At 34.2% G+C, this 24,756-nt stretch overlaps 1 protein-coding gene and 1 pseudogene across 1 annotated transcript; one reads left to right on the top strand and one right to left on the bottom strand.

Moving 5' to 3' along the window:
• Window positions 1-522: 522 nt before the first annotated feature.
• Window positions 523-4,291, top strand: LOC133298399 (laccase-7-like; the record flags this gene model as incomplete). The annotated part of the gene is made up of 5 exons (XM_061497984.1): window positions 523-674; window positions 1,215-1,456; window positions 1,653-1,781; window positions 2,488-3,456; window positions 4,161-4,291. Coding segments are annotated over 5 exons (1,623 nt in total), but the record flags the coding sequence as incomplete, so codon positions are not given.
• A 17,115-nt stretch (window positions 4,292-21,406) lies between these two features.
• Window positions 21,407-23,238, bottom strand: LOC133297590 (uncharacterized; annotated as a pseudogene).
• Window positions 23,239-24,756: the final 1,518 nt, after the last annotated feature.

The following is a 24,756-nucleotide window of genomic DNA, read 5'->3' as shown; positions in this document are numbered from 1 at the left end:
TTTTTATTTTTTAGGTGGTGGAGTCCACAAATTTGTCTCTATGACATGAGATAAGTTATTTACTTTAACATGAGATTAATAAAACCCATATATATATATATATATATATATATATATACATATATTTGAGCAATAATTTTCTCCTTCTACACGAGAAAGCATTCTCTCATGTTAAGTCCCATCAAAATTTGAGCCAACATTATTTTTTAGTTGTGGGACTCACCCAATTATATATCTACATGAGACAATATTTTCTTATGTAGCATAAAAAAACATTTATATATATTTTTTAGTTGTGGGAAATCACTTCGGCGATCACTGCATAAGTGATTTTCTCCTGCCACACATTCACCAGTATTTTTTCTTTACTTTTATTTTTATTTTATAAAAATTATAGTGGATCCCATCTTATTTTTATGTCACCAGAAAACTCTCAAATTTTGCAGTGACAGTAGAGTTGATATGTGTGTGTGAATTAATATTTCTTGTATCTTCATATTTTTACAATTTCATACATTGCAGGTTCAAAACAAGACTATCAAACGCTTGTGCAATGAGCGAGTTATTGTAACAGTGAACGGACATTTCCCTGGACCACAGATAAATGTCCGCGAAGGTGACGCTGTGATTGTCCATGTATTCAATGAGGCACCATACAATATCACCATTCATTGGTAAATCCTCCTTCATATATGTTTACATGCATGTCCTTCAAGAATTTGATAAAATAGCATAAAATCTTTTCTCTACACAGATTCTTGACGTTTGAATGTATATACTCTATATACTGTACTGCTGGAGTCTTGCTTTTGTCCACGGAACATATAATTCCTGTTTATATTGATTTAAGGAACAATTTGTTGTTCTTTTGGTTTGACGCAAAGAGAAGATGAATATAACCGTTCATTTGATAAAATACAAGTAATTGTTAGACGTAATAATCATTGTTAAACTCAAACTGTTTACAAACTTTTTAGGGAAATGATCCATTTACAAACTTTTTTATCAAATTACACTAAGTATGACCGTTCATACACTCGTGATTTAAGTATGACCGGTCATACTTAGTGTAGTTTGTAAGAGTTTGTAAACAAAAAGTGTGTAACTATAACCTTTCCCTTCTTTTTTTATGTTCAAAACGACATTAATTTTTATTTTTTTTCATTCATATTAATAAGTCGTCATTAATAAGATTTTTAACCATATATATGTAGGCATGGAGTGTTTCAGCTCTTTAGTGGTTGGGCAGATGGTCCTGAATATGTAACTCAATGCACAATTAGTCAAGGAAATAAATATACTTATAAATTCAACGTGACAAAACAAGAAGGAACATTATGGTGGCACGCTCATGCATCTGTTTTACGATCCACGGTTCATGGTGCTTTCATCATTCATCCTCGTTTTGGACGATTCCCGTTTCCTAAACCCTACAAGCAAGTTCCCATTATATTAGGTATTATCTTTTGTTAAGTTTGTCCACTCCCTTTTGACATATTTTCCCCTTATGCATATAATAAGTCTTCTCTATCTCTTAATTTAGTATTGCTCACACAGTCCTTTGAATAGAATTACAAATTCTACCATTACTTCTCAAGATTGTAATGTTTTCCATGACATGAAAAAATAAATTTTTTTTTTTTTAAATGCAGGTGATTGGTATAATGTTAATGTCGTGGATGTTGAAACCCAAGCACTAGCCACCGGAGGTGCTATTAGGGTATCTGATGCATTCACAATCAACGGCTTCCCTGGAGATCTCTTCAATTGTTCTAAAGATCGTAGGTTATCTCCTTGAATACTAGTGTGCAACATTAATTACCAATCAATTACTGTAATTGGAAGTCTGATTGCATTTTAGATTTGCTAATTGATATTAAAAAGTTTTAATAGATCTATTACATGAAAATATTTTCTTACTCGGTATATCATTTATCAAATACGGCAAATAATAACACTTTAAAACTACTCTTATATTTATAGTTATTTTCACTCATATCTTATATTTTTTTCTTTTTGACAAAAGAGTAGGGCTTGTGTTTTACAAAAATGAGCTCCTATTATAGATGTAATATAAAACATTTATGTGCATTGATTTAATAATTTAAAATTTTGGGAGAGTTATTTATAACATATTATCAAAACCTCTGCGATCAAATTATTTGAAATTCGTTCTTTATCACCCCATTTTTTTAATAACAAATTTTATTTAAGCACAAGATAAATGAATCTTGCGTTTATGCTTAATCCTTTTAGGGATCTTTAGGCTTGATGTGTTTATACTTTATATATATTATCCATGTTTCAATCTCATAGGCTCTTGCCTTTTAGCATAAGAACACATGTTACAAATGTAATATAAAAACCATTGAGCTGTCTACTCAAACATGTGAAATCATCAATAAGGTTCATTTATTCAACATTTGAACTCTTTCAAACTCGTGAATCTAAAGTCCATGTATGTACTATCTTTTGAACATAATTCAGAGACGTTCAAGATGAAGGTGAAGCAAGGAAAGACCTACTTGCTACGAATAGTCAACGCTGCACTCAATAACCATCTTTTCTTCAAGATAGCAAATCACAGTTTCACAGTTGTCACTGTTGATGCTGAATACACCGACCACTTTGTCACCGACATCATCGTTATCGCCCCTGGCCAAACCGCTGATGTTCTATTCACGGCAAATCAAACCACAGGCTCATACTACATGGCTGCCTCTCCTTATAGCATTGGTGTGCCTGCCATCGACAACACGACAACTCGTGGCATTGTCGTTTACGACCATGCATCATCATCATCACAACCCGTGATGTCATCTCTACCACCCGTAAACGACACACCAACAGCTTTCAAATTCTACAGCAACATAACTAGCTTGGTGGGGGGCCCACATTGGGTTCCTGTCCCACTTGAGGTGGATGAGCACATGTTCATCACCGTTGGATTAAACCTAAAAAGGTGTGATCCTGTGAATGCCACCAATGCCACGTGCCAGGGTCCACTCAATCAGAGATTATCTTCCAGCATGAACAATGAGTCTTTTGTGATCCCTAGGGGAAGAGGGTTCTCTATGTTAGAAGCATTCTTTAAAAATGTGAGTGGTGTTTACACTGCAAATTTCCCAAACAACCCTCCAATTTTGTTTGACTTCACAAATCCGAACATTAGTTTCAATACAAACCTTATATTTGCGCCAAAATCAACCAAGGCAAAGAAACTCAAGTTCAATTCAACGGTGGAGATTGTGTTCCAAAATACAGCAATTCTTAGTGTGCAGAACCATCCCATACACATACATGGTTTTAGCTTCCATGTTTTGGCTCAAGGGTTTGGGAATTTCAATTCCACTAGTGATAAAGCCAAGTTTAATTTGGTGAATCCTCAAATACGCAACACAATTGCTGTGCCTGTAGGAGGATGGGTTGTCATCAGATTCCAAGCAAACAATCCAGGTATTAAATTTTCTTTATTCCATTATTGAATCAAATAAAAAAAACATAGATACTCTACAATTGGTCTCAATTTTTTATGATCGTTGACGTAGTTACATTACATTTTACCTTCATAAAAATAATTAAATTAATTAATGTAAAATTGATGTGTAGGGATAACAAAACATGTCATGACTCACACAAAATGTCAAAATGCTAGTTATGTCGACTCGTGAGATAAAATAAATTGTGTATAGATTTGAGTAAATAACACAAATTAGTCGTGTAGTTTCATGGGTTGATGTGAGTGTCAACCCACCAAAATTTTGTGCTAAGAGAAAAAGTTAAAAAAAAAATTAAAATTGTGGTGATTTTGACATAATCTATTGCGGGTCACACATATTTTATTCATTTTTTTTTATTTTTTTAATTAAATTTTCAATTTTTACTTGTCAAGTTGTGTGACCCGCAACCTACAGCAAATCATATCCGGGTTTTAATTTTTAATCCACCGATAAAATGGATAGTTTGAACCGCAGATCAAACATTGAAACCCACGAACTCGACCCGCGAATATGTTTTGCCAACCCTACAATTCTGTAAGTAACTACGGCAATACTAGTCAGATGGAACTTATTGTGATTATAATATTGTTAGTTTGAATTAGTAATCTTAGAATTGATGATGATAGCACACACTAATATAATATCTTCAATATATTGAAGGTGTATGGTTTGTGCATTGCCATGTGGAAGATCATGCGCCATGGGGACTAGATATGGCTTTTGAGGTTGAGAATGGGCCAACTCCTTCAACTTCACTCCCTCCACCACCCTCTGATCTACCTAAATGTTAACCAGATTGCGGAGTGCAGAACTGCATAATAGAAATCAACACCGACGATTCTATCGCTTTTTCTTCTAGTTATTTTATAAGTATATCTAGTGTCTAATGTTATTTGAATATTGTTTTGTAGAAAATAAAAGTGGGTATCAGTGCCGACTAAAATAAATTATTCCTCAACTATTTCGAAGTGTGATATGTTGTAACCGACATTGCAAAATAAGAACAATTATTTCAGTTGTGTAAGAATGAAGTAGCGGATTAATTACTACACCAAAATGATTAAGTATCTTGTGAGACAGATAATGGTTCGCGTAGACACACCGTAAAAGTGTGTATGTGGAAAACTAAGAGTAGGTGAAGTTAAATGCTGATGGTAAAGAGTGTTTTAGTTTGTAAGTCATTTTACAGCTTGCAGTTTAATTCATGTTATTATCGTTTATATTTATCTCTGATGAGAAGAAAGGGAGAAAGAATAAAAAAAAGATATATATTTAGTGGAATTAATATTTCTCATATTCTTGGAGATAATTTTATCTCCTACATATACAAAAATGTGTGGTGTTTATATTTTTCTTTTTATCTTCTTTTCACATGCATCCGAAACATTTTATACATGTATAGAAAATAAAATTACGAGAAACAATAATCTTATATTTAGTTTGTGGAAATATTTTGTATTTGTTTTTTTTATTTTCTTATTTAATGGTGGGTTTTATAGCATCCATACATAGAACAGGGTATGCGGCTCGAGGCCCACATGCCGATCCATTTAACCCACAACTTGCATTTTTTAAAAGTGGGACTCCGACTAACTCGTGGTTTAAACAAGTTATGGCCCAACTTTTGCTAATTTGCTTAGTTATTTGATTTTGACTCTATTTTTTTTTTGCAATTTTTTAAATTTTTATGTTAATGGGCTGAAGCCAACCTCACTACAAAAGAATCAAAAGATGCATTTGACCTTCTACTTTTAGACATTAATATCATTGCATGACTTATAATAGTTGTTAGATTGAATTCAGATAGTTAGTACTTGCTACTTATTTGAATTTAGTTTGAATGACTTAATAGAAAATAAAGTTTAGAGTTGAAATTGATAAACCAATTACTTTTAAATATTTATATATGAATTTAATATATCTCATATATAATCAGGGGATAATGTTATTTCCTTTATATACATGTAAGTAGGTGGGTCTATTTATTTATTTATTTATTCCATATTAGACTACATTCACTTGCATGTCAATAGTAGGAGATAAATTTATTTTCAATTCGGAGAAGAAACATTTGTTGAGATATTCAAGTGTGATGAAGTCTAATATTGGATAGTAATGGGCTATGTGATATCTACATAAGTGGATGAAACCATTAACACAATGCTTAAGATTTTGGATTGAGACATGATGTCATATCTACTTGCTACAATTAGTATAACTTTAGCCCATAGATAGTAATGCCCCGCCATGAGCTCCCCCTTGACCCTCTTGATAGTGGTATCAGAGGCAGGTTGAGTACTTGGGCCCGAGGTACTTGGTTGATGGGGAGCATACCAATATTGAGTTTCACACTTGAGGGGGAGATTGTTGAGATATTCAAGTGTGATAGAGTCCCACATTGGTTGATAATGAGCTAAGTGGAGTCTGTAAGAACCCGCACCGTTAATTTAGGAATTTAATTAATTAATTATGTGATTAATGAGATAATTCCATAATTGACCCTAATAATTATGAGAAGGCTTAAATAATTATGGTAAGTGATTAATAATGCCGAAAGTCGCTTTTCTAACGAAAAGTGCAGATACCGGTTCTGCTCCACGGTATAACTGCGTACCGATAAAGTATCCCAAAAAATTACGAAAAGTATGTATATGTCACTAGAATAATATATAGGACTAGCCTAACAAGTTTCATGTCAAAATAATGAGAACTGGTGCCAGAACTGATACTGGATATGTAAAAGCGCGTATCGGAAAAGTACTGCGAAAATAAAATAAAAATATAAAAAATCTTAGAAAAATGGCTAGGTTCAGAATCCTAAGTCTGGGATTAAAATGCTAAGCTTAGCTATTAGTGCTAATACAATGTGCTTAAACTTAAACCGCCTATATATACTCTTTTTGCACACAACCCTAGGCCATAATCAGCCTCTCTACGTGGGTTCTGAGTGTGAGTTGTTGTCCTTTCCTTATCCACCATTTCTTGACCTTCCAAGTAGCATTTCTTCATACTTTCTTCACAAAAACTCCATAACTAAGTGTGATCAAGCTTTGTGTGGGAGGAAAATGAAGTCTTGAGGGTGTGAGAAGGTTGTGTTTTCTGAGTTTGAGGGCTGCCACTTGGTTGAGTGTTGTGGAGTCGTTGTCCCTTGTTTGTGTGGCTTCAAGAAGCCACCTTCGAAGAGAAAGAACCATTGTGGTGTGCCATTTTCATACACCTTCAAAGTCAGAACCTTTTGGAGCTGATTGGTGAGCTCCAAGAGCAATCTTTTCTGAGTTTTGAACCTTGGGTAAGCTTCACCAACTTTGATCATGAGTTTTCTTTGTTTAAAGGTTGAGTCTTGGCATGTTAATGAGTGGAATAAGTAACCAACCTGAACATGAACCTAAAAGTGAATAAAAATGCATGCTTGGACGTCCTCTTGGGTTAAAAGTTGAACCTTTGGAGTGATATCTCGCGAAATGCAGAAACATCATTCTGTCACGAAATATCCGGATATGATATCCGGATATTGATATCCAGATATGATATCCGGATATGGGGTTGGAAATATCCGGATATTGATATCCGGATATGGGACTTGTGATATCCGAATGTGGATATCCGGATATGCCCCCGACAGATATTTGGACATTCTGAAAATTTCGAGACAGTAACTTTACTGTTCATACATAATGATATTTTGGGTTTGTGGACCCAAGATGGGTTAATGTGGACTTTTGTAATAATTAATCTAAGTCAGAATCAAAAGGGATTAAGGGCTTATGGCTTGCGAGAAGCCTAAAGACATGAAACGTAAAAGGAAGGCGTTGTCTTTGTGTCATATGCTTGTAGAGTATGAATATTGATATTATTATTGATCCAAACAGATTGTGATTGTGTTGTGTGTGGACTTTGAGCTGATGTGGACCTTGGATTGGATTGATTGCTTAGAGGTAAGCTTTCGTGTCCTCGGTTTAGCCATTGTTGATTCCACCATACCCCATGTGGGGATGGTTTATATGCATGTTGTGTTTTCATGTATTGATTTATTGAAATGATTTTGCTTTGTTAAGTGCAAATGCCCTATGATATGTATGTGATGTTTTACCTAGACGGTAAGCCTGAGTATGTAGCCTCATACAATATGGTGATCCCGTGGGCAGGTATGGCATGGGCGTGTACTAATGTGGGTTGTATACGTATGTAAATCCTGCATTTCTCTGGCCAGTAGAATGGTTGACACACATGACATGATTATATGCTGCATTGCACTGATTTTGGAACTTATATTGTTAAACTACTTTTAGAACTTATATTGCACATGTAAGTGAGCTTGGGGTAGAGAAATCCTTGAGGACCCCTTGCCCTACTAAGATTTCTGTTTAGAGATCTCACCCCACGTTTGGGGCACATATTTCAGGTTCAGGTAACTCGGGGGTTGAGACCTCGGGCGGCAGGAGGCCGGAGCTGAGTTAGACATTGCTGCTTATACGGTTATGATTGGATGCTGGCATGCTTTATGTTATTATTATGATTTTGTTGTTGAGACTCTGTTGGGCTTTGTTGCCTTATTTGGTGAGCATGGGGGTTGTCCATGCCACATTGATTGACTATGTCTGAATTTAGATTCGAGTTGTATTAATGTATTAGGATTATGGTCCGGACTACGTGTTGTAGTACCGTGACTTAGATACTCACTTTTATTTATATATTGAGGTTATTCAGTGCATTTACCTTTTTTGCAATTTACATACAGGCGATGTTTTATGAAAAGGATTAAGTAATCAACTTTGTAATACTAATGACGTCATAATTGAAAAAAAAAAGTTATTCCGCAATTTAATTAAGTGTGGCTTAATATGATGACATGATAACAACCGGGTATACACGGGGTGTTACAGAGTCTATATAAGTGGATGAACCCATTAACATAATGCCTCGATCGTATTGAATCATTGGCGTTTATTGTTTAAATTTTAGAATTTACATAAAGAATGAATCTTTTGGAAATCTAGGATTCACAATTTAATAAGGTTTTGTTATTCAAACTTTTGAATATGTATAAAGGTGGAATTTTTGGAAGAATTTAGCTTCATAATTGATGCGGATTTGTTGTTTGAATTGAGAATTTGAACGAACAATCAATTTTTTTAGGAAATTTTGGACTTGTGGTTTGAAAGAAATCAAATCTTTAATGTGTTTTGTTTTGGGGTTTTCTTAGATTTCATATTCTTTGTCAAAAGTCTTCTATGAAATTTTTGGGAATTGGTTATCATGAACCAAGGGAAAATGTATTTTTATGTTAACTAGCAAGCCCCTGAGCTCTCATTTGTGTGGCACCAAAATAGGAATATTTTAAACGTTCAATGCAATTAATCTTATACCATTTATGAGAAAGATTGATTGTATGATTCTAAAATGGGATTGTTATTTCTCATTGTTTCTTTTTGGAATTAAGTATAACGAATTTGTTAGCTATAAAGTTATTCAAATGCTATAAAGCAATGTTATTAAACCTGGCCCAGTCATTGACCCGATTAAGGTATTGGGTCACAGGTTCAACTAGTGGGTTATTGGTTCAACCATATAACCCGGTAAGTATATGAAAATCTATAATTTATATTAAATAAATTATAAACATACTCAAAAAATAATAATACAAATTTCAAATATTTTAATATAAAAATAATAAATCACACATTATTGTCCAACAAAGAATCAAACAAACATATAATGCTTGTGATTTTGGTGCTTAATGTTCAGTAGACGACATCTCTAAATATAAATTAAATCAAAATTCCTTTCATAATGCATAACCAATATAATATTAGTGTTGTAGGTATATAACTTATGTAGACGACATCTCTTTGGTCTTCTCTCTCCTTCTCCTCTGTTATGTTATTTTTCTCTCCTCATCGTTGATTCGTCGCTACGCCGCCTCTACTTTGTCGTTCTCTCTTGGGAAAGAGATATCTTTTCACATGCTGTTGCAGGTGCATAATAAGTAGGGGTGTCAATACAGGTTATGACACGGGGGTCGACCCGTGACACGACACGAAAATTCGTGTTCGGGTTGACCCGCAAAAACAATTGTGTCGTGTTCGTGTTGGGAAAAATGACACGTAAAAAATTTGTGTCGTGTTCGTATTGATGTATTCGTGTTCGTGTTGACCCATATTTTTTTAATTTTTTAATTATTATTTTTTAAAAAAAAAATTATTTCGACCTATTTTTTTTTAATTTTTTTGTCAATCACTGTTTTGACTCCTATTTTGCGTGTTACTCGTGTCGTGTCGTGTCAACCCGCAAAAAAATTCGTGTCGTATTAGTGTTGAAGATTTTGACACGAATAAAAATTCGTGTCGTGTTCGTGTAGATGTATTTGTGTCGTGTCAAATTCGTGTCGTGTCAAATGCGTGTTGTGTCAACCCGTTTTGACACCCCTAATAAAAAGTACAAGGTGGAATTGAGTTTGATGATATAATTTTTTATTAACTATTGAAATATGTATTTTATACTTTGATAGTTTAATTCTATGGTTAGCTCATGTAATATGTTGTGGATGTAATTGATTGAATTATGATAAGATATTTTAACTCTTTTATAATTGATAGTTTGAATTTTTTAAATTTTTTCATTTAAGATATATATTTATATTTTTTAATTACAAAATTGGGTCAATAAAATAACCTCATAACTCCCAATTAAACTCATGACTCGTAACCTCGGCCGAATTAATCGCCGAAGAAAATTTTAAACAGTGGTTCAAACCTTAGTCATGAAGTTTTCAAAAAGGGTCATGTACTAATTGGTTTCCATCCTTCATCACTCTATGCCTTGAAATCCGTTGCTACAGTAAAAAAGCAAGTTTTTAAATGAAATTCTATGAAATAAAATTGTTTTTTTAAAATAAATATATAATAGTATATTTATTTTGTGCTTAATTTAAAATGTATCATAAATTTAATTTAATAAAAATTTAAAGATAATTATGTAGGCTTTCAGCCTCGGTGGATGATTAATTAAGGCATATGAGATTTTTTTTAGAAAGCAGGCAAAAAGTTTGTTTTGTTACTTTGTTTTTTAAGGGAATATTATATTATATTCCAAATAATAAATTTTATGTTAATTATTAAAATTTGAGCAAAAAAGTTAAATATTTATAAAACTTATCTGGTAAACAATAAAATTGACAAAATTTTATTATGTAGTCTGTAATTATTTTTGTGGATGTTAAAATTAATGACAACTAAAATATCATTATTTTTAAGTTTTTATATAATACAATTAATAAATATTTTACTATTCAACTTATTAAATATTATATTTTTATGACTGTCTAAGAAGTCCTATAAGTGAGAGATGGTCAAACCAAAAGCAAATAATACAATGTTAGGGTACCACCCTTCCTTTTCAAAAGAAGATAAAGTTGTACATATGTTGCCAAATGCAAATGGATATTTACGCCAGATGCATTGGACCCGCCGCCTCTAAGAATGAAATTGGGTCAAGTCGGCCTATAAGGATTTATGACTCGGTCTATGTCAGATCAGATATAACTTAATATATTTAGTAAAATAGGTCGATTTGGGTCTTGAAAAAGCTTGTTTAATAAATAGACCGTAGGCCGATTTTCACAAGGTTTAGTCTATAAGCCTATAGGCCGGCCTATATTATATTATTTATTTTAAATAAAGTAAAATAAAATAAGTATGCCTTAAAAAAATAAAAGATATAAATTTAATCAATTACAATTATTTATAACTCAATTATATTCGATTATATTTTAATAAAAATTTGACTTTATTTCTTATGTAAGAAGAACCAATATCTCAACATGTTAGATTGTCTATATGAATATATTAAAAGGTTTTTTGGGAGAGGTTGTCTTACTACAAGCATCATGATGTGTTTGTTGAATTCATATAGTTATTTTAATTTACATAGTATGAATTTGTTTGTTGGAGCTGATGAAATATATGTTATTTAGTTTGAGCATTTTGCTTTTGAAAGTGACTTAAATGCAGACTGTGATGAGTTTTGTTGTGATTCATGATTCTGTTTGGACGTTGAAATTGTGATTTTTGGTTTAGCAACAAAATTTGAATATTTTATGAAGTTGATTCATGGTTCTACTTGGAAGTTAAAAATTAACAGTCTAATGAACTAGGCCATGCCATTTATTTTTTATAAACGGGCTAAGCCAGGCTACTAAAATCTGACACTACATCAATGAGCTAAGGCTACACCAATGAGCTAAGGCTACACCAACTAAAGCAAGTGAGTCTGACACTACATCAATGAGCTAAGGCTACACCAATGAGCTAAGGCTACACCAACTATAGCAAGTGAGTCTGACACTACATCTCAACCCAAAATCTTATGACCTTGGGTTCATGGGTCCTCTCACTTATAAGGACTTCATTTTGTTCATTACCAATCAATGTATGATTCATCACACTTGAATATCTCAATAATCCCTTGGACCCACCTAACAATACGATTATATGCACCTAATGCCCTTTGAGGAATCTGCTCCAAAAATTTATATGGAAATGGTAAGGTCCACAACATATGAAGACATTTATATAGCAACTCTTTCATGGGAAGCTATTAACTGATGCGATCAAAATGAATTGTGTTGTAGAAAAAGTTGAATGTTGCTGTTTCTTGAGAATGGGGAAATGACATCTTATAATACTGCTACTGCTAGCAAGTGTTATGATATTTAAGTGTAATGAGTCCCACATTGTTTGGTAATAAGCTAAGTGAAGTCCATATAAGTAAGAGGACTCATAAACCCAAGGCCTTAAGGTTTTGGGTTGAGATGTTGTGTCGGACCCGCTTGCTACTATTGGTATGCTCCCCCTCAACCAAGTATCCTGGGCCAAAGTACCCAATTCACCTCTAGCCAATAACCAAGCTAGCTCCAACCGCAGCAAATGAGTCTGACACTATATTTAAACCTAAAACCTTAAGGACTACGTTCATAGGTTCTCTCATTTATATGGACTTCACTAAGATTATTACCAAACAATGTGAGACTCATCACACTTGAATATCCTAACAATCTCTCCCTCAACTGTGAAATCCAACATTTTTTATGCTCCCCATCTCTTCGAGTATCCTAGTCCCAAGTAACTCAACTCGTCTCTTGCCAATCACTGGACTAACACAAGCCCAACTCGGCTGGTAAGGGCCCAAAATGACCATCTTGGACAAACGGTCCACTACTACTAATATAGTGGCATACCCATTGGACTTTGGTAATGCAGTGATAAAATTAAGTGTCAAATCATCAAAAATAACATTTGGGATTTTTAATGGTTGCAACAACCTAAAGGGTACCTACGTTGAACTTTTAATCTGCTGACAAATGGAGTATTCTTTGACAAATAATTTGACATCCTTCCTCATATTCCTCCATATAAAAGAGGTAGATAAATGGATAAATGTCTGATAAACACCAGCGTGTCCTCCCATGGGTGTGCAGTGAGCCTCTGTTACCAACAGAGCTTTTAATGTAGATTTAGACACCAACAGACACATATGCTTGTGAAATAATATCCCATCTCTTCTGGACAATTCATGATCAGTTTGTGATCTTTCATCCATCGCTTTGTGAATAACTAATGATTCCTTGTCAGTCTTGTTTTCCTCCTTGATTTTTAACCAGACATCAAGTGTAGGTTTTGAACGTAGGGTACAACATATAGATGTATCCTCTTCTGAAAATTGTCTGGAAAGTGCATCAGCCACAATGTTAGAAGAGCCTGACTTATACTTAATACTAAAATTATAACCCATAAATTTAGAAGCATACTTTTGCTAGTATGGAGTTTAAATGGTTTGCCTCAATAACTCCTTTAAGCTTTGGTGGTCATTTTTTATCACAAAGTGGGAACACAAGGAGGTAGTGATGCCACCTTTTAATTTCCTCAGTTATCGCATAGAGTTCTCTTACATAAGCTGATGCTACAGCCATCCTCGGACATAGCTTCTTGCTAAAATAAGATACTGGTCTTCCTCCTTGTAATAACACCCCCCACACCAACATTGGACACGTCTGATTCAACTACAAAAGAAGAGTTAAAATCTGGCAAACGAAGAACTAGAGTGGAAGACAATACTACTTTCAAGGCTTGAAAGGCACCTGCTGCTTCTGGAGTTCATTTCAACTTATCATGCTTCAATAACTCAGTTAAAGGGTGAGCTAAAGAAGTATATCCTTATACAAATCTCCTATAGTAGCCTGTCAACCCTAAAAAGGCACGAAGTTGCTTGATTGATTTAGGAGTTGGCCACTCCAACATAGCCTCAATCTTCTTGGGATCTGCCTTTACGCCATCTGCAGTAACTACATCACCCAAATAGGAAATTTCACTTACCCCAAACTCACATTAGCTCAATTTCAAGGAAAAACAATTGCCAACCGAAGAACTCAATGTTGTTGCCAAATGATCCATGTGATCTGTCAATGATGAGCTGTAAATCAACACATCGTCGAAGAAAACAACAATGAATTTGCGAAGAAATGGGTGAAAAATCATGTTCATAGTAGCTTGGAAGGTTGCAGGTGCATTTGTAAGACCAAAGGACATAACGTTGAACTCATAGTGGCCCTCATGAGTTCTGAATGTCGTTTTATGAATATCTTCTGGTTTTATACAGATTTGGTGGTAACTTGAATGCAAACCTAGTTTACTAAATAGCTTGGCATCATACAATTCATCTAACAACTCATCTCTTGTGGGTATGGGAAAAGCATCCTTAACAGTCAATGCATTTAAGGCCCTGTAATCTCTGCACATTCTCCAAGTACTGTCATGTTTTTGTACTAACAAAACTGGAGAAGAAAATGCATTATGACTCTGTTGAATCCAACTAGAATCTAAGAGTTCAGCAACTTGCCTCTCTATCTCTTCTTTTTTATGATGACGGTATCGATAAGGTTTGACCTTAACTGCTTTAGATTCATCCACCAGTTGAATAAAATGTGTCATTTCCCGAAAAGAACGCAATGTTTTTGGTAACTCAAAGACTTTCTGACAGTTCATTAACACATTATATAATTCTACTAAAATTTTATTTTGAATGCGAAGAAGATCAGAACTTACCTTCAGCTCTTCATTGTTCTGCTTTTTGTAACACCTCGTATATATCCAGTAATGTTATCATACTATCGTATTAAGCTGCGCTTAATAAAAAATGAGGAATATCTTTTTCTTTTCAATTATGAAGTCATTATTAATAAAAAAAATGAGGAATATCTTTTTCTTTTCAATTATGAAGTCATTATCATTACCAACTTGCTTATTAATCAATTAATAAAACATCGCTTGTATGCAATTGCAATAAAACAGCTAACTGAAATACCTCATTAATTAAAATAACATAAGTATGTCTCTAGTCACGGAGCTACAACACGTAGACCGGATCAACTAGAAGTTTATACAAATCAACTCAAAAGTACTAACAACATGGTGGCATGGACAACTCCCATGCTCACCCCAAATAAGGAAACAAAGCCCAACATAAGTCTCAACTCAACAGCAACATAAAGATAAGGGCGGAAAACATAAACAGCATCCAATCCAGTCATGCCAGCATAATATGAACAACACAAAACATCAACTAAGCTCTGGCCTCCTGCCACCAGAGACATCTGTCCTCAACTACCTGAACCTAAAATAAGCATTCCCCAAACGTGGGGTGAGATCTCTAAACAAGAAATCTCAGTAAGGCAAGGGGTCCTTGAGGATCTTTCACCCCAAACTAACTTACATGTGCAATATAAGTTCAAAAGCAGTTTATCATCATTAGTTCTAAAATAGTGCAATGCAACAGATAATCATGTCATGTGTGTCAATTCTATTCTACTGGCCAGAGAAATGCAGGATTTATATACGTCTAATACCCACACATAGTGCAAGACGCCACTTCCATCCACCCCGGATCACCGTCTTGTATGACGCCACACACTCAGGCTTACCATCAAGATGGAATAACACATGCATATTAAAATCCATTACACATATAGCTCAACAACATTTCAAATATTCAAAGCATGTAACACAGCATGCATATAACCATACCCCCATGGGACATGGTGGAACCACAACATGGCTAAACCGAGGACACAAAAGCTTACCTTGCAAGCTGACTATCCAAGCCAAGAGTCCGTACAAGCTCAGGACCCACAAACAGCACAATCACAATCTGTTTATATGAGAAATATCATCAATAACCATACTTTAAAGGTTCGTCTCATTATGACAACATTTCCTTATTCGATTACGTCTTTTCTAGATCATAATTATCAAGCACTAAGTCCCTTAATTATAGGTATCACTGTTTCCCAGCAGTAACACCAACTTCCTAGGCCATCAAGCCCACATGGGAACTGTCCCACGCACAACAAACTGATTTCCGGTCATTTTCACAGGTGGTAATCGATTACCGAGGGCTGGTAATCGATTACTGCACATAGTAATCGATTACCACCAGCAAGGTAATCGATTACCACACATGGTAACCGATTACCAATCAAAAGTAATCGATTAACACGCGGGCAGAACAGCATTATGCAGATTTTTTCTGCATAATCCGAAGCCAAATTGCCACCCCATGACCCAAGGTCCGGTTTTGACCCAAAACAGAAGTTCAATACCACATTTTAGAGTTAGATTAACAACCTTAAGCTTGAATGATTAAAGTTAACTCATTTCATAACCAAAACAAGCCATTAACAAGGAATTTCAAAGGAAAGTTCAAGGTATACCAATGAAGGTTCAAACTCAGCAAAAAGAAGGCTCTTGGAGCTCTCCAACAAGGCTCAAAGATTCTGACTTTGCAAGAGCACGAAAATACAACACAAGGTTGGACCTTTCTCTTCAAAGATGGCTCTTTTAAGCACCAAATGCCATAACCGTGGCTTTTCCAAAGAACACTCACCAACTCAGCCCACTAGAACCCAAAAACCAGAAGTTAAACTCAGCAAATTAGGATCTTTAACTCACGCAAGGCTTGTCCTCACAATACTCAACCATTTTGGTGAAGGAACCATGACCAAAGGTGATCACTTTGGTGAAATAAGTGAAGGAGAAGCTATGGAGTGGAGAAGGGAAGGTGGCAGCTGAAAGGAACCAGAAAAATCACGTAGCACAAATGTAATTCTGACCTAGGGCTTTGTGCCAAAAGCTTATATAGTCCCACTTAAACATTAAACACACAGATATAACATTAATTGCTACGCTTAGCATTTTAATCCCAAACTCAGGATTCTTAACCTACTTAATTTTACAAGAATTATCATATTTTTCTTATATTTTTCGGAGCACCTTTTCGGTACGCGCTTTTCATAGCCAGTATCAGTTTCTGGCACCAGTTCTCATTATTTTAACTTGAAACTCGTTTTACAAGTCCTACATGTTATTCTAGTAATTATCATGCACTTATTATAATTTTTCGGGATACTTTTTTGGTACTCATTTATACCGACTAGCAGAACCGGTATCTGCACTTTTCGTCAGAAAAGCGACTTTTAGCAATATTACCCACTTACTATAATTATTAAAGCCTCAAAATAATTATTAGGGTCAATTATGGAATTATCTCATTAAACTCATAATTAACTGATTAATTTCCTTAATTAATGGTGCAGGTTCTTACACTTCTATCCTAGTAAGGAATGACATGTGGTCTCGTCCTTTCCTTCACCTCCATGTTTCTGTTGTGGTTCAGTGCCTTTCAACAAGATTAGTTTTTTATTCCACGCAAATTCCATTGATAATTCTCCATAATCGTGAGTGACCCTTCCCAAAGTGATTAACCACTGCATTCCCAATACGATGCTAAGATCACACAAATCCACTACATATAAGTCAGTCACAAACATATGTCTCGGATTAACAGCTGCACTTGTAAACAGTTCTTCTAACATATAAAAAATTCATTGCTCCCCATAAAGACTCGCATTCTAGTTGTTCAAACCATAGACAATCGCAACTCCTCAGCCAGACTTCATTGAATGAAGTTATGAGAGCTGCCCAAATCCACCAAGACTTTAACTTCCAAGGTACCCACAGATGCCACCAATACCAATGATTTAGCATCTATTCTCCCAGATAATGAATGCAATGCAGCATCCATTCGAGGCTCTTTGGATTCTTTTTTACGCCAAATAATCTCTTCCTCTAACTCCTCATCTGATTCATCTATATCAGCTAGCATTAACAACATCTTTGCCTTGCAACGGTGTTTAGCTGGCCATTTCTCATCACATACATAACACAATCCCAACTCTATCTTTTTTGCCAATTCCTCAGACGACATCTTCTTAATTGGTAAAGCAGTATTTGAAGCTGTTAAAGTGGGTGATGTTGTAGAATTTACCTTCTCTGATGTTCCCTCCACATTGGTTTTATTAAAGAACTTCTTCGATTAATTGTTAAATGAAGAACGCAGCTCTCCATGGTGGCTATCATAAGCTATGGCTACCTGTGTAGCTTGGTGAATTGAAGTGGGTCAACATAATTGAAGTGCTCCTTGTAATTCTAGTTGCAACCCAGCAATGAAAAAAATCATCCATAGATCATCACTTACATTGAAACTTGATTCATTAGTCTCTGGAACTCGGCCATAGAGTTTGCCAAGGACCCGTTTGCATTAACTTGGCTAACACACCACGAATATCCTTGTAGTTGGAGGGCACGAAACGTTCCCTAATTGCTCGAACAATCTCTTCCCATGATTTGACAGTACCACTTCTGAATATCCACTGGAACCAATCCGCTGCTACCCCATCCATTTGCAATCCAACTAATTCGATCTTGAATTGTTCTGGAACTTGTTGGAAGTTGAAGAACAGTTCAGTTTTAAAGATCCATATATTTGGGTATTTCCCATCGAATTTTGGTATTTCAGGTTTGATGAATTTCAAAACAGATCGTGGATCATCGTTAGATGTTACCTGGTGCGTAGAAACACATTGTGGTGAAACCATGTTCTGATTGTGATTTTCAGAAACTGTTCCTTATTGTTGGAGGGCCCGAAACGTTCCCTAATTGCTCGAACAATCTCTTCCCATGATTTGACAGTACCACTTCTGAATATCCACTGGAACCAATCCGCTGCTACCCCATCCATTTGCAATCCAACTAATTCGATCTTGAATTGTTCTGGAACTTGTTGGAAGTTGAAGAACAGTTCAGTTTTAAAGATCCATATATTTGGGTATTTCCCATCGAATTTTGGTATTTCAGGTTTGATGAATTTCAAAACAGATCGTGGATCATCGTTAGATGTTACCTGGTGCGTAGAAACACATTGTGGTGAAACCATGTTCTGACTGTGATTTTCAGAAACTGTTCCTTATGAATGAAGCATCTATTCACGAAAAGTATTCTGCATTTCTTGAAAACGAGCTTCCATTTGTTACAAACAATTGCTCAATCCGCTGATTATTCTGCTCACGTTATTGCAGAAATTCATTTGCAAGCTCCTGAATTTTCATGTTAACTATGGAATTTATAGAATCTTGACTCCACACTGACGAAAGCACCAATTGTTACGGACCTTAAGGGCATGTTTGGTACATAGTATATGATAAGGCCTGATAGTATAAGATGTAATAGTATAAGGTCTGATTGTATAAGACCTGATTGAATTTTAATACTATCCAGCGTTTGGCACAGTATTGTATAAGATAATATATTGTATAAGATAATATCATCTAGTATTTGGTAATGCACTGTATAATACTATATATGATAAAAATAAATATTTGTAATAAAAATATTTTTTAATAAAGAATTTATATAATTCTTCAAAAAATATCATATGATATTAATTTTTATAAATTTTTTTGATTAGTGTGTCTAAAATATAAATTAAATTTTATAAAAATAAAAATATTCAATATTTTAAAAATTAATATATTGGAAAATTAATTCTTATTTTAATAGACTAAAATTAAAATAATATATTAATTTTTGAGAATTACATTGGTTAACGATGTTAATACATCAATCACTTATCAGGTCTTATCCCTCACCATTAGGCCGGATTAAGTTATACATCATTTTGATGTATTAAGGGATTATGTTGTATAAGCTTATACTATTCGATGGTCACACCAAACAACTAAAAATGTCATAACGTATAGTATAAGCTTATACTATCATGCCTTATACGTTACACCAAACAGGCCCTAAGGTTACCACCCCAAAAGCTAGCTCAACGGGTGAGAGTGCTCAAGGCTTTATAAATTTCATATTGGTTGTATAGGCTATACAACCAATATGAGACTCGTAACATTGCCACCCCTTTAAGGGCCGACGTCTACGATGGCTTTCACTTTATCGACACTGACCTGGTGGTAGCCTCTTACCTTTTGGCAGCTTCGCTCATCTATCAGTATTCAGTATAACACCCCTTTGGGAGGTATGATACCTTAATCTAGCTTATAGGTAGCCATTTCCGTAACCTCAACTCTCAATAAAAGTAGCAATGATACAGAGATGGTTCTCTGTAACTGAATAACTACTCAACTGTTTGTATTATTTTCTTAATAAATGTTTCATACAACACATCCTTACTTATTTATTATTACAATGTTCTTCTGCCACATAAGTAGTCTTTCACTAACTATTACACCTTTAACTAACAACTATCTGTAATACCACTACTTCACATGGTCCATAGCCCATGAAGTAAACTCCAACTAAAAAAAGATGGGGTGAATCCAATACTTGTAAAATAAAGAGAGACAAAAAAAATGGAAAGTATCAAGCATACGAAAAAAAGTTTAGTATGACGGTCATATTATAATTATATATCTTAAGAAATTTTGAAAGTATATAGTTACAATATTAAAATTATTTATTTTTTCTCTTCATATCAGCCGACGAAATATGAAAAGAGAAAAAAAATTTAATATTATAATTACGTATTTTTCGAAATACATAATTATAACATGATACAAGATTTTTTCGCACACATACAATGGGCACATGCAATGGGCAAGGATTTAATTGGTAGTGAAATCGATTAAAATATATAAAACCCTGAACCAGGTCTCCGGCCAGATGTCATGCATCTCGTGGATGAGTGACATTTCAGGAAATCTCTGACTCCATTTCAGTCTTAATTCTGCCATATTTGCAACTTCACGAACGTCTCTCAACACCCGTTTTCAATAACTTTTACTGTATATTAAACACGAATAAATTTTTGTTACGCTGTATCTAGATTCAGTGCATTCCATGAATGAGAGGCTTATACATTAGATAAGAGATAAATTTTTTGACAGAAAAAAAAAATATTTTAGCTGACATGTAATATTTTTATTGGTGGGATACACTGAATCTTTGGTACAACAGTAGTACAAAAATTTATTCATTAAACACATATTATCACAGTTTCACAAACTTTTCATATTTCCTCGTTTTCTGAAATACTCTTACCATCACTTTGTTATAACCTCTTTTTTAATTTATTTGCACGGAGTGTTGATTGCGTCCAAATTCCTCCACGCTAGAGTACCAATGTTTTTCTAGCAAACTGGCTACATGGAGAAACAAGTATAATAGAGCCAGCTAGTGCTATCTTTTTTTATTATTATTATTAGTTTTTAACTATATAGCAATGTCGCTTAAGTGACTATCGTTCATTTCTTGGAGAAAAGAGTGCTACTAACGAGAGGAATTGCAATTCGCACTTAACAGAAAATTATAGAGAAAGGAAAAGAAACTACTGGGCATTCAGAATATTTTACATGAAACACAACAAAATATTTGATCAAATAGCAGTTTCCATCAACTAATCTCAAGCATCAACTTATAACCAGCTATAGGTAAGAAAATAGGTATTGATTTTTTTAACACCGACGATTATATAATTTTAGATAAAATGGAAATAATCTGTCAGTTCTCCTCCTTGATGGTTTTCATATATTGGTTGAGACCGTTTGTCAAAGCAGATGTTGAGGTCAATGAAGCTTTTAGTATGCTGAGACCCTGCACCATTGAATCAAAAAGTGTCATGTAATCTGATGCAAATAATAGAATGCGATGAATAACGAAGCATAAAGAAATCACACATGCACGGCCTTACCTCCTTAATACCAACAGTGATGACCATTTTCTCCAAGTCACATAGAGAGACATTTAATCTATTTAGATATGAAACTGTAGTAATGGATGACATTGGAGTCACAACCAAGTCATCTGTTACCATGTACATTGATGGTCCTTTTGCAAATCCTCGACCTGTTAATGATTCTCCGTTAGAGGACTTGGGATCAACATATTTGTAATACCCAGGTATGCATTCCGCGCCACCAATTGGTAATATCTGGTTGCGGAGCTGAAATTGCGGGGCACACTGAGGGTTGGCTAGTTTGTCTTTGAGTGCCCGTGAGCTTAAATATCTGTCTGAACACAATTCAATCATGCTCTTGTATAATTTATCAACGCAGCTCAAAGAAGAGAATCCTTCAAGCATGTGCAACACTCCTCCCAAGGGGAAGGTGAGAAAACTAAAAACAAAGTCAACAAAATCTTCCTTTGCTTCAGCAAACAGAATCTTGCGGTTTGACTTTCTTACAAATAATTTCACAACTATTTGCCTACCCACATCAGAAAGTGCATTTCCAATCTCAAACTGGGATTGGCTTCCTCGGTTAAACTCATCAACGAATTCTTTCTTCTTCAAAATAAAGTCAGACAGAGGTGTCTTCGAGAACAATGAAAACTTGAGCAGATCCACTACCTACACAAACCAAAGATGAACTTATTAATGAAAGAAAAAAAGAAAAATGATCAACGTGAAAAATAATATACAAGCTGAAAAAACATACATCCTTCTTGCTGATATCTACAGTTTGTTCCTGTAGAGCATCCATGTCATAGATTCCAAGATTCTTAAGCAGGTCTACGCTTGTTTCAGCAACATCAGGCAACACACAAAGATCGTCACAAATGATAAAAGTAGCAGTTTCCTTAACAAAGCCATTTTCTGTAGTCAAATTTGTTGGGGATTCTATTCTGCTCATTAGTTTTCCACAACAACATCTTTGATTCCTGAAAGTGCTACAAAGGGGGTGATAATAATTATTATAACCACAAGCCTGGTTCTCACAAAGGAAATATTTCATGGGGTCAGTGTCGTCAATGTTAAGTTTCATCAGTTGGCAATGAAATTCCATTGAGTTCCTTGGCTGCAGAAGCATTTCCTTGCAGGTAGGTGTCCATAGATGCTTTTCTTCAAGATTTGCCACACTTTCATACAATGTGCTCAAGCTGCCAACTTTCAATGGTTGCATATTTGATTCCTTACCCACGAGTCTAACAACAGTGCCTAAAGGCAATGTTAAGAAGCTCAATAGAGCGTCAACAAAATCCTTCCCTGCTTCAGCAAACACCACTTTGTTTTTCTCCTTGTCCACCAGAAATTTCAGGGGAACTTTGTCAACTTCTTCACTTGACGGAGTTGCAATTGCAGCCATGCTTTCTACTTTACTCTGTTGACAAAAAAGCGATAAAGAAGAAGATGACTTGAATGTTAATAGAAGAATTTGAGTACAATTTTTATATATCGTGAAAATTAAATTGCATTCATGCATGTAAGCACATACTACGAGATAGTAATTGCATCTTTTACTTTCAACTACATTTACTTAGCCTTGAAAATGAAATAACAGTATCTCATTTTCGATGCCACTAAGTCACGCTTTTCCTTTTTCTATGCACACGATGGACTGTTCGAAATGATTATTAGAAGCTGAAACGTCTAAAATAGTATTTTCATTTTCGATGCCATGAAGTCACACTCTTCCTCATTCAACAAGTTGTGCATTTTACGATTAACTTTTGAGTTTTATTATAAGAATTTTCCAACTTTATACGGACCCAAAAATTCCGTCGAAATTTTGCACTTCAAATGCTTAGTTATCGTAAAAATGGAAACATTTGTATTAAGGTAAAGTTAGTTCTTGGTGTTATATATAATAAAGCCCAATTAATTTGTATCATTTGAATTGTCAATATGATATTTGTGCAATTCAAATGTATTATTAAGATGCTTTATGAATATTATAAATAATTTTAAAATTAAATACAAGATAAAATGTTTCTTTAATCTATATGAGTAACTTATTTTAAAATTTTAAAGGCAAAAACTAAAATAAAAAACTTTGTCAGGACTGAGAAGCTGTTGCGTAAATATTTGTTGTAGTATCCTCAAGTGTTAAATGAAATACAGCTTACCCAAATAAATTTGATTCTCATCAAATACATTTTTGAAAAGGAATAGCTACATAATGTCACCAGCCCATGTTTGATGGTCAAGATGAATTTTCCAATGTTGGCAAATTGTGGATCACAGGATCACCTAGTTGATTTAAAGCTGGAATCCTCTTCCTTAAGGAAACCAACGCATGTGATTTTTTCTCCCATGGCAAATTCCTACGGGGTCTAATTTTGTACCGGTTAAGCCAAAATTTGATGACTGGATTCATTCCTCGCAAACAACCTTTGAATCACACCTTTAATTCAAAAGCTGATGACACACAAAGGGAGACATTGACCACTGTAATAATTTGAATAAGTTGAATCGCAAAGCGAAACCTTAGTCCTTAAGTTTTCAAAAAGGGACATATACTAATTGGATTTCCAACCTTCACCACTTTATGCCTTCAAAACCTTTTGCTACAGTAAAATAGCAAGATTTTTAATGAAATTCTATGAAATAAATTATTTTTTTTTTGAAATAAAATATATAATAGTATATTTATTTTGAACTTAATTTAAAATGTATCATAAATTTAATTTAATAAGAATTTAAAGATAAATAATTTTTACTTACTAATTTTATAAACAATTTTACTATATTACGTAGGTTTTCAGCCTCGGTTGATGATTAATTTAATTACTATAATGTTAAAATATATAACAAAAAATAATTAAATTATATTAATTATAAATTTATAGTTATTAATTTAAGTAACAATATTAATGTCAACTATCATAAGGTTTATGTCCCACACTAACTCATAAAACAAAAAAATATATGTCAACTATCTTAGGGTTTCAAATTCTAATCTACACCATTAATGTATAACTAAAAAATACAAATAATATTAAAACAACGGAGAAACTAACATTAAATAATATTAAAATAATAGAGAAACTAACATTTAGAGAGAGAAAGAGAAATATTTTAGAGAGAGAAAAATTTGTAGAGAGAGAAATAGATTTTTTGAAAAGATGGAGTA

This window comes from Gastrolobium bilobum, unplaced genomic scaffold, assembly GCF_033153095.1.
Source record: "Gastrolobium bilobum isolate Gb01-03AN ecotype WA unplaced genomic scaffold, APGP_CSIRO_Gbil_v1 utg79669, whole genome shotgun sequence".
Taxonomy (NCBI): domain Eukaryota; kingdom Viridiplantae; phylum Streptophyta; class Magnoliopsida; order Fabales; family Fabaceae; genus Gastrolobium; species Gastrolobium bilobum.
This window is presented reverse-complemented; position numbering and strand designations above follow the sequence as displayed.